Here is an 11873-nt window from a genome sequence, read left to right as displayed (position 1 = left end):
CTATCCTGTCCTCTATCCTATCCTATCCTCTATCCTATCCTATCCTCCATCCTATCCTATCCTCTATCCTATCCTATCCTCTATCCTATCATATCCTCTATCCTATAATATCCTCTATCCTATCCTATCCTCTATCCTATCCTATTCTCTATCCTATCCTATCCTCTATCCTATGGTATCCTCTATCCTATCCTATCCTCTATCCTATCCTATCCTCTATCCTATCCTCTATCCTATCCTCTATCCTATCCTCTATCCTATCCTCTATCCTATCCTCTATCCTATCCTCTATCCTATCCTCTATCCTATCATATCCTCTATCCTATCCTATCCTCAACCCTATCCTATCCTCAATCCTATCCGATCCTCAATCCTATCCTATCCTCTATCCTATCCAATCCTCTATCCTCTCCTCTATCCTATCCTATACTCTATCCTATCCTATCCTCTATCCTATCCTATCCTCTATCCTATCCTATCCTCTATCCTATAATATCCTCTATCCTATCCTATCCTCCATCCTAACCTATCCTCGATCGTATCGTATCCTCTATCCTATCCTATCCATCAACCCTATCCTATCCTCAATCCTATCCGATCCTCAATCCTATCCTATCCTCTATCCTATCCAATCCTCTATCCTCTCCTCTATCCTATCCTATACTCTATCCTATCCTATCCACTATCCTATCCTATCATCTATCCTATTGTATCCTCTATCCTATCGTATCCTCTATCCTATCACATCCTCTATCCTATCGTATCCTCTATCCTATCCCATCCTCTATCCTATCCTATCGTGTATCCTATAATATCCTCTATCCTATCCAATCATCTATCCTATCCTCTATCCTATCCTATCCTCCATCCTATCCTATCCTCTATCCTATCCTATCCTCTATCCTATCGTATCCTCTATCCTATCCCATCCTCTATCCTATCCTATCGTCTATCCTATAATATCCTCTATCCTAACCAATCATCTATCCTATCCTCTATCCTATCCTATCCTCCATCCTATCCCATCCTCTATCCTATCCTATCCTCTATCCTATCCTATCCTCTATCCTATCCTATCCTATCCTCTATCCTATCCTCTATCCTATCCTATCCTCTATGCTACCCTATCCTCTAGCCTATCCTATCCTCTATCCTATCCTATCCTCTATCCTATCCTATCCTCTATCCTATCCTATCCTATCCTCTATCCTATCCTCTATCCTATCCTATCCTCTATCCTATCCTATCCTCTATCCTATCCTATCCTCTATCCTATCCTATCCTCTATTCTATCCTATCCTGTATCCTATCCTATCCTCTATCCTATCCTATCCTCTATCCTATTGTATCCTCTATCCTATCGTATCCTCTATCCTATCCTATCCTCTAACCTATCCTATCCTCTATCCTCTGTCCTATCCTATCCTCTATCATATCCTATCCTCTACCCTATCCTATCCTCTATCCTATCCTATCCTCTCCTCTCCTCTATCCTATCCTATCCTCTATCCTATCCTATCCTCAATCCTATCCTATCCTCAATCCTATCCTATACTCTATACTATCCTATCCTCTATCCTATCCTATCCTATCCTCTATCCTATCCTATCCTCTATCCTATCGTATCCTCTATCCTATCCTATCCTCTATCCTATCTTATCCTCTATCCTATCCTCTATCCTATCCTCTATCCTATCCTCTATTATATCCTCTATCCTATCGTATCCTCTATTCTATCCTATCCTCTATCCTATCCTATCCTCTATCCTATCCTATCCTCTATCCTATTGTATCCTCTATCCTATCGTATCCTCTATCCTATCCTATCCTCTAACCTATCCTATCCTCTATGCTCTGTCCTATCCTATCCTCTATCCTATCCTATCCTCTACCCTATCCTATCCTCTATCCTATCCTATCCTCTCCTCTCCTCTATCCTATCCTATCCTCTATCCTATCCTATCCTCTATGCTACCCTATCCTCTAGCCTATCCTATCCTCTATCCTATCCTATCCTCTATCCTATCCTATCCTCTATCCTATCCTATCCTCTATCGTATCCTATCCTCTATCCTATCCTATCCTCTATCCTATCCTATCCTCTATCCTATAATATCCTCTATCCTATCCTATCCTCTATCCTATCCTATCCTCCATCCTAACCTATCCTCGATCGTATCGTATCCTCTATCCTATCGTATCCTCTATCCTATCACATCCTCTATCCTATCGTATCCTCTATCCTATCCCATCCTCTATCCTATCCTATCGTCTATCCTATAATATCCTCTATCCTAACCAATCATCTATCCTATCCTCTATCCTATCCTATCCTCCATCCTATCTCATCCTCTATCCTATCCTATCCTCTATCCTATCCTATCCTCTATCCTATCCTATCCTATCCTCTATCCTATCCTCTATCCTATCCTATCCTCTATCCTATCCTATCCTCTATCCTATCCTATCCTCTATCCTATCCTATCCTCTATTCTATCCTATCCTCTATCCTATCCTATCCTCTATCCTATCCTATCCTCTATCCTATTGTATCCTCTATCCTATCGTATCCTCTATCCTATCACATCCTCTATCCTATCGTATCCTCTATCCTATCCCATCCTCTATCCTATCCTATCGTGTATCCTATAATATCCTCTATCCTATCCAATCATCTATCCTATCCTCTATCCTATCCTATCCTCCATCCTATCCTATCCTCTATCCTATCCTATCCTCTATCCTATCGTATCCTCTATCCTATCCCATCCTCTATCCTATCCTATCGTCTATCCTATAATATCCTCTATCCTAACCAATCATCTATCCTATCCTCTATCCTATCCTATCCTCCATCCTATCCCATCCTCTATCCTATCCTATCCTCTATCCTATCCTATCCTCTATCCTATCCTATCCTCTATCCTATCCTATCCTATCCTCTATCCTATCCTCTATCCTATCCTATCCTCTATGCTACCCTATCCTCTAGCCTATCCTATCCTCTATCCTATCCTATCCTGTATCCTATCCTATCCTCTATCCTATCCTATCCTCTATCGTATCCTATCCTCTATCCTATCCTATCCTCTATCCTATCCTATCCTCTATCCTATAATATCCTCTATCCTATCCTATCCTCTATCCTATCCTATCCTCCATCCTAACCTATCCTCGATCGTATCGTATCCTCTATCCTATCGTATCCTCTATCCTATCACATCCTCTATCCTATCGTATCCTCTATCCTATCCCATCCTCTATCCTATCCTATCGTCTATCCTATGATATCCTCTATCCTAACCAATCATCTATCCTATCCTCTATCCTATCCTATCCTCCATCCTATCTCATCCTCTATCCTATCCTATCCTCTATCCTATCCTATCCTCTATCCTATCCTATCCTATCCTCTATCCTATCCTCTATCCTATCCTATCCTCTATCCTATCCTCTCCTCTATCCTATCCTATCCTCTATCCTATCCTATCCTCTATTCTATCCTATCCTCTATCCTATCCTATCCTCTATCCTATCCTATCCTCTATCCTATTGTATCCTCTATCCTATCGTATCCTCTATCCTATCACATCCTCTATCCTATCGTATCCTCTATCCTATCCCATCCTCTATCCTATCCTATCGTGTATCCTATAATATCCTCTATCCTATCCAATCATCTATCCTATCCTCTATCCTATCCTATCCTCCATCCTATCCTATCCTCTATCCTATCCTATCCTCTATCCTATCGTATCCTCTATCCTATCCCATCCTCTATCCTATCCTATCGTCTATCCTATAATATCCTCTATCCTAACCAATCATCTATCCTATCCTCTATCCTATCCTATCCTCCATCCTATCCCATCCTCTATCCTATCCTATCCTCTATCCTATCCTATCCTCTATCCTATCCTATCCTCTATCCTATCCTATCCTATCCTCTATCCTATCCTCTATCCTATCCTATCCTCTATGCTACCCTATCCTCTAGCCTATCCTATCCTCTATCCTATCCTATCCTCTATCCTATCCTATCCTCTATCCTATCCTATCCTCTATCGTATCCTATCCTCTATCCTATCCTATCCTCTATCCTATCCTATCCTCTATCCTATAATATCCTCTATCCTATCCTATCCTCTATCCTATCCTATCCTCCATCCTAACCTATCCTCGATCGTATCGTATCCTCTATCCTATCGTATCCTCTATCCTATCACATCCTCTATCCTATCGTATCCTCTATCCTATCCCATCCTCTATCCTATCCTATCGTCTATCCTATGATATCCTCTATCCTAACCAATCATCTATCCTATCCTCTATCCTATCCTATCCTCCATCCTATCCCATCCTCTATCCTATCCTATCCTCTATCCTATCCTATCCTCTATCCTATCCTATCCTATCCTCTATCCTATCCTCTATCCTATCCTATCCTCTATCCTATCCTATCCTCTATCCTATCCTATATCTATCCTATCCTATTGTTCGTTCCCACCGAGTTTTTCAGTATATAGTAAATCGTCGCGAGGCAACAGCTACAAGTAAGAAAGCTGAAAGCCATAAATAAAGCCCTTCTCCGATTTCAAGCCGTCCTTCGAAAATTAGAAGAATGCTAATGCTCGAGTGGCCATGCGCCACTCGAGGGTTTTTTAGCTGATGGCATTGGAAAGTGGCCATAAAGTCAATCCGGGAAACCCTCGCTCCGCGTACCACCCGCAATGTACCGGAGGTCCCGGATTCGGACAAAGCGGGCCTTATAGCCCGCACGAGCGTCGACCAGGCTAAGAGCGCAACCCCTCTTGAGCCACATGTACGCGTGTCCTTAGCCTTCGTCACCGGACCCAAGCTAAGGGGTCATAAATTCGTTCGCGAGCCACTTAGGCTATTTACTCGGGCTGTTCCGGGGTCCTGTTATTCGTTACAGCAATTTTCCTGGTTTGACTTGTGGGTGGAGACTTCCTCCTCCACCGGTGAGGGCTGTCCCGGAAGATTCTTCTCCCTCAAGTCAACCAGCGAATAGGAAAGACTTTACCCCCAAATTAGGAACTTTTCTTGACACCACCGAGGTGACCAGCGAACGGACCCCGGGACAGAAAATCAGAACCATCTCACTACTCGGAGAGAACTGCTAAACACTCTGAGAACAGTCTCAATTCGCGAACAGTCAGAACTGTCTCATCATTCGGAGACAACAATCTCACCATTCGGAGAGAACAATCTCATCATTCGGAGAATTGTCTCGAAACCCATTTAAAAATACTCAAATAGTGTACCGCTACAGATCACTGGCTCTGTAAAATAGTTGCCCAACGTTAATTCAGCAGGCAACATATTGTTAAGTGTTAAGTTTTGAAAATAAAGACATTTTTTATACACGAAAAAACATTTTGGTCCTTCGAGCCGGATCCAGTGACTATTTCGGAGTGCGGTACTAGTGAAGAACTTAAAAGACATTAAGTCACGTGCTTCATACTGTGACAAGTGCAAAAAAATCGGTTCTACGGGAAGCTGCAAACACACCTTGGGACCAGACGTCTTTGGCAGCATACGGACCAGAGACGAATACATCAACCAAAGGTTTGGTGTTGGCTACTACACCCGAAAACCACATCCAGGAAAAACAACCAGGAAGCGGAACCTCCAGTATACTGTGGATCCAGACGTCTCCTGCACCTATTCGGCCGTTGACGACTACGAAGACTAGTTCAGCCAAAGGTAGACTCGTTTGTTGAATTACCAATTTCCTTCCTTCTATTTACTCGATTTTCCTGATCCCGAATTCGGTTTTGAACAATGGCATCTGCAAATTCGGAAAAGGAGCAGACCGAAAGGCAATTAATACGCACGATTTCCCAAAAAAGTTGTTACTTCAAGGCTCAGATGACATCACTGAGCAACTATGTAAAGAAATTTCAAAATACCACACGAGAGCAACTAAAGCTCAATGAAAAAATCATTCGCCTACGTACATTATTTGATAAATTTAACCAGAACCAGGATGAATTAGCTCTCCTGACAAATGACTACGATAAAATAGAAACACAGCGCGAGGAAATAATCGACCAATATGACGACGTTCTTTCGGCCGCGTTAGAAGTTCAAGCTTTATTCAAAGTCATTCCGGACAAACAATCGAATAATGAAAATACAAACGAAAGTCAAACATATCCGAAGGCCGCACAGATGAATGTAAAATTACCAAAAATAGATTTACCAAAATTCAATGGCCGAATGGAGAAATGGATCACCTTCAAGGATGCTTTCTTGACGATGATCCATTCTCAGTCCGGACTGAGTAACATTCAAAAATTAAATTACTTAAAACTCTCATTAACAGACAAGGCTGAAACCGCGATCAGCGCTTTCACTATTTGCGACGAGAATTACGAAATCGCGTGGAATCATTTAGTGGAGATTTATGATAACAAACGCGCATTAGTTTTGCGACACGCGGCTTTATTGAGGGATACCCCAAGCATGTCAAACGATTCGTCGGAAGCAATCCGAGATTTGGTAAACTATATGCAACTGCACATCAGATCCCTTCAAGCGTTAGGACGGACTTGGGAGGATATCGCGAATGACCTCCTCATCAGTATTTTAGTAACCCGTATGGGAAGGGACACGCGCAAAAACTGGGAACATACTCTTTCAGACACAGAAATGCCAAAATTACTAGACGTTTTTAAATATCTACATATCGCATCGCATCAATCGAGAGAGGACGAACCGGTGCCTCAGTCTCCGAAAGGAAATGTTCCCAGCAGACCCGTAACAAGGCTTCAGACAGCTAATCGGGTACATCAAAATCAGGGAACTCGAACCCGATATTCTCCGCCATCGTCCCCTAAATTTAATCGACGACAGACCTTCGCGACAATCACAACACGGCTATCGACTTGTGCAATCTGTGAAAAGGGAAATCATAAGACATTTCAGTGTAAACACTTCGATAAAATGAATGTCGACAAACGGATAGAAGCAGTAAAAAACGCGAAGCATTGCCTCAATTGTTTAGCTCCAGGACACACGGCTGAACAGTGCAATGCTAGTAAATGTAGAGTTTGCAATTTACCACACAACACCAGATTGCACAAAGATTCGAGACCACAGTTTCAAAAAAGAGAAGAACGTGCCGACAGCCCGAAACCCGGGTGCAGTTCTTGACTTTCTCAGCATCTCGATGTTTCACACAAGCTCCCATACACTTCCTTATTGACAGACGGTTCTACGCATGATCTCATGACCACCGCAATTGTACACGCTTTCGACTGTAACAATCGGCCTCTCGAGTGTCGTACGTTACTCGACACGTGTTCAAATGCGAATTTCATTACAGAGGCTTTTGCCAAAAAATTAAATATAATCAGTCAGGAACGAAGTGTGAACATCGAGGTGTTGAATGAGCTAAAAACGGTAACGAACAAAACGCTACGAATAAAGGTCAAATCGCGCATTAACGGATTCAATCGCACTCTCAATTTTTTCATTATTCCACATATTTCCAGTCAGTTACCCGATCGTCAAATTAACAAATCGCAATTGCACATCCCATCAAATATACAACTTGCTGATCCTCATTTTCATCGGCCGTCACATGTAGACATGTTAATCGGTACCGGAACAACTTTGGCGTGTCTTAGCATAGGTCAGATCGAGATTGGTTCTAAACAACAGTCCGATCTGATACTGCAAAAGACACAATTCGGATGGATCATCGGGGGGAGTGCACCGGTTTCATCAATTCGCGAAACACACAAAACCTTATTAACAAATGTGGAATTTGATATGAAAAAATTTTGGGAGGTTGAAGAGGGACCGCATAACTCGTATTTTTCACCTTCAGAAAATGAATGCGAGTCCCATTTCAAACGGACAGTCAGACGATTGAAATCTGGACGATATATAGTAGCGCTTCCGTTCAACGAGAAGAAGCAGCTAATCGGCGAATCCCGTACGCACGCTCTAAATCGCTTTTTGTCTTTGGAACGTAAACTTACTCGCGACTCGCAACTCAGGACCGAGTATAATCGAATCATGGACGAATATATTGATTTAGGTCACATGACACAGGTAAAAAATGACCAAGACACACACGGGTATTATTTGCCTCATCACGCCGTCATCAAACCCACCAGCTCGACCACAAAATGTCGAGTTGTATTCGATGGTTCGGCTAAATCCACAACCGGGATTTCTTTAAATGACTCGCTACATACAGGACCGACCATACAGGACGACATTTTTACTTTATTGAATCGCTTTCGGATGCACACCTATGTTATATCAGGTGACATAGAAAAAATGTATCGCCAATTTCTCGTACGTCCTGAAGATCGTCAATTTCAAAGGATTATCTGGAGAAATAACAAAAACGAAATTACTACATTCGAACTCAACACAATAACATTCGGTTTAACCTCTGCACCATATTTAGCCATCAGATGTTTACAACAATTGGCATCTGAGGAATTCATACATTTCCCAAGGGCTTGCGAGGTTATTTCCAAGGACATATACGTAGACGATCTTTTAACCGGCACAGATAACTATGACGAGACGCTACGACTACGTAACGACATTATTCTAGTATTAAAACGAGGAGGTTTAAACATTCGGCAGTGGGTATCAAACGACCCAAACCTCTTATCCGGACTTTCCGAAGAAGACATTCATCCAAAATTCTTCGGCGACACCACAGTAAAAACGTTAGGTATTGCATGGGATCCGAAGGACGATTCAATAAATTATCAAGTTCACGTTACGCCACGACACACATATACGAAACGGACGATTCTTTCAACGATCGCGAAGATTTTTGACCCGTTAGGTTTACTCGGTCCAGTCACAGTCGTTGCAAAGATATTAATGCAACGGTTATGGCAATTGAAGGTCGATTGGGACGAATCGTTGCCCATGAGCCTCCAGACTGAATGGTCAAATTATCAAGAAGAGCTCAGCCTCTTGGAAGGTTTAAAGTTTGAGCGACATGTCTCTCAACCCTCAGTCAAACGATTAGAGCTGCATGGCTTCTGCGATGCAAGCGAGCGGGCGTACGGGGCTTGCATATATATTCGGTCCCTTGACGTATCGGGGAATATAAGGGTACGACTTCTTTGTGCAAAATCACGCGTTGCACCCTTAAAAACCATCAGTTTAGCTCGTCTGGAGCTTTGCGGGGCTGTCCTCCTTTCGTCACTATACGATTCAATCACGAGGTGTCTGAACCACAAAATTCACGAGACGATTTTGTGGACAGACTCTACCATAGTTCTACATTGGTTGCATAAACCGCCTAACATATTAAAAACCTTTGTGGCCAACCGGGTTGTGGAAATTCAGACTAAAACAAACATATTCGCATGGCGACATATTCGGTCTTCAGACAATCCTGCGGATTTGTTATCACGCGGCACAACTCCCAGGATTTTGATAAATAGCAAAATCTGGTGCAACGGACCAGATTGGCTCGCTACTGACGAATCGCTATGGCCAGCATCTTGCTTTGAGCCTCCTCCAGAAACGCCTGAAATGCGTAATATACAATGCTTTACAGTCACCAGTGCGCAACCATTCGATTTGTTATTACGGTATTCATGCATAGACCGTCTACGCCGAATTATTTCATATTGTTTACGATTTCGTCCGACAAATCGCAAAACTGGATCCATTTCCATTCAAGAATTAGAACGCGCCAACGAAATCATAATTAAGTCAACTCAGACAAACGCGTTTTCCGAGGAGATCGCAGCTCTTATATCAAAGGCCGGTTTGAATCCTAAGAGCAAACTATTATCTCTAAACCCGTTCATCGATGAACAAGGGATACTTCGCGTAGGTGGTCGACTGCAATATTCTGATCTAGAATACAACACAAAACATCCAATACTTTTGCCAAAGAGCCATCACATAACCGATTTGATAATCCGCGATATTCACATTCGAAATTGTCATTCTGGATTGACTTCTACCCTATACAACGTTCGACAAAAATACTGGCCAATCGATGGTAAGAACACTACCCGAAAAATCATCCGGAATTGTATCAAATGCTTTCGATTCAGCCCACCAACGACAAATTACCTAATGGGTAATTTACCCACCACGCGCATTACCGAATCCAGACCATTTTCAAACGTTGGAACAGACTTTTGCGGACCGTTTTATATCAAAGAACGTCGTCATCGAAATCGGACGCGCGTTAAGGTTTACGTTGCCGTATTTATCTGTTTTTCCACCAAGGCAGTCCATTTAGAAGTGGTGGGCGATCTAACTACGGACGCCTTTTTATCAGCCTTGAAAAGATTCATCGCGAGGAGGGGCATTTGTAGTAACATTTATTCGGACAATGGCACTAATTTCGTAGGTGCCAACAACGAATTGAACGAACTTCACAGAGTTCTACGAGAGGATGAGAGGGTCAATCGATTTGTCTCTGACAAAAAGATTTCATGGCATTTTATGCCTGCCTTGTCTCCTCACTTCGGCGGACTCTGGGAAGCAGCTGTAAAGTCGTTCAAACATCATTTAAGGCGTGTTGTCGGTGATCAACTTTTCACGTATGAGCAATTTGTCACGTTCGTAACCGAAATCGAGGGAATCCTAAATTCCCGACCATTGACTCCTCTTTCTTCCGATCCAAACGACCCCGCAGCATTGACTCCTGCCCATTTCCTTATTGGTACTGCGATAACGAGTGTGCCTGAAGCTGACTTCACCGCAAGTCCGAGCAATCGGCTGTCAAATTGGCAGCACATACAAAAGGTTAAGCAGGACTTCTGGGCCAGGTGGTCCAAGGAATACATCCACCAACTACAAACCCGGACCAAGTGGATGAAGGGATCCCACGACATCCAGGAAGGCACGGTTGTCATCCTGAAGGACGATCACCTGCCTCCACTCCAGTGGAATCTTGGAAGAATCTTGGAGATCCATCCCGGCGCCGACAACATCATACGTGCTGTCACAGTTAAAACCAGTAATGGTGTATATAAACGAAATGTGAAGCAGCTTGCCCCCCTTCCGATTGCTTCCGATACCAATTGAATAATTTCATGAACAATTGCGTTAATTTTACTCGTTTCTTCCTTTATTCTTTGCGTTATCATTCGTTCGTATATAATTACGTAAATCTTCATTTTATGTAGTTATATTAGCGGTAGGATTTTATGCGTTTTATCATTTATTTTTCTTTTGCATTTACTCGTATTATATTAATCGTTTACTCGTTTAGCGCTTAATCCTATAATTACGTTCGATTGCGTTTTTTCATATTTTATTCGTCTTATTTAATATATTATTTATATTCTTATCTCATTCGCGCTGCCATCATAGGGCATTAGATAATCCGATTCGTTTCATTGAACTATGCGTACAGTTCAACGGGGGGAGCATGTTCGTTCCCACCGAGTTTTTCAGTATATAGTAAATCGTCGCGAGGCAACAGCTACAAGTAAGAAAGCTGAAAGCCATAAATAAAGCCCTTCTCCGATTTCAAGCCGTCCTTCGAAAATTAGAAGAATGCTAATGCTCGAGTGGCCATGCGCCACTCGAGGGTTTTTTAGCTGATGGCATTGGAAAGTGGCCATAAAGTCAATCCGGGAAACCCTCGCTCCGCGTACCACCCGCAATGTACCGGAGGTCCCGGATTCGGACAAAGCGGGCCTTATAGCCCGCACGAGCGTCGACCAGGCTAAGAGCGCAACCCCTCTTGAGCCACATGTACGCGTGTCCTTAGCCTTCGTCACCGGACCCAAGCTAAGGGGTCATAAATTCGTTCGCGAGCCACTTAGGCTATTTACTCGGGCTGTTCCGGGGTCCTGTTATTCGTTACAGCAATTTTCCTGGTTTGACTTGTGGGT

At 42.8% G+C, this 11873-nt stretch overlaps 1 protein-coding gene across 1 annotated transcript; it reads left to right on the top strand.

Annotated features, from left to right (window-relative positions):
- Positions 1–5805: 5805 nt before the first annotated feature.
- LOC143364292 (uncharacterized) lies at positions 5806–11058 on the top strand. The gene is made up of 5 exons (XM_076804721.1): positions 5806–6810; positions 6931–7171; positions 7235–7309; positions 7352–7738; positions 7859–11058. The coding sequence occupies exons 1-5, from the start codon at positions 5806–5808 to the stop codon at positions 11056–11058; spliced, it is 4908 nt and encodes a 1635-aa protein (XP_076660836.1).
- The last annotated feature ends 815 nt before the right edge of the window (positions 11059–11873 follow it).

This window comes from Halictus rubicundus, unplaced genomic scaffold (assembly GCF_050948215.1).
Source record: "Halictus rubicundus isolate RS-2024b unplaced genomic scaffold, iyHalRubi1_principal scaffold0422, whole genome shotgun sequence".
Taxonomy (NCBI): Eukaryota; Metazoa; Arthropoda; class Insecta; order Hymenoptera; family Halictidae; genus Halictus; species Halictus rubicundus.
The sequence above is the reverse complement of the archived record's forward strand: the minus strand, read 5'-3'. Positions and strand labels throughout refer to the sequence as shown.

Excerpts from the sequence above, each read along its gene's own strand:
- LOC143364292 (XM_076804721.1), top strand. The coding sequence starts at position 5,806 with ATGGCATCTGCAAATTCGGAAAAGGAGCAGACCGAAAGGCAATTAATA. Across the intron at positions 7,310-7,351 it reads CAATCGGCCTCTCGAGTGTC|AGGCTTTTGCCAAAAAATTA; the intron begins GTACGTTACTCG and ends ATTTCATTACAG. Across the intron at positions 7,739-7,858 it reads CGGATGGATCATCGGGGGGA|AAAATGAATGCGAGTCCCAT; the intron begins GTGCACCGGTTT and ends TTTCACCTTCAG.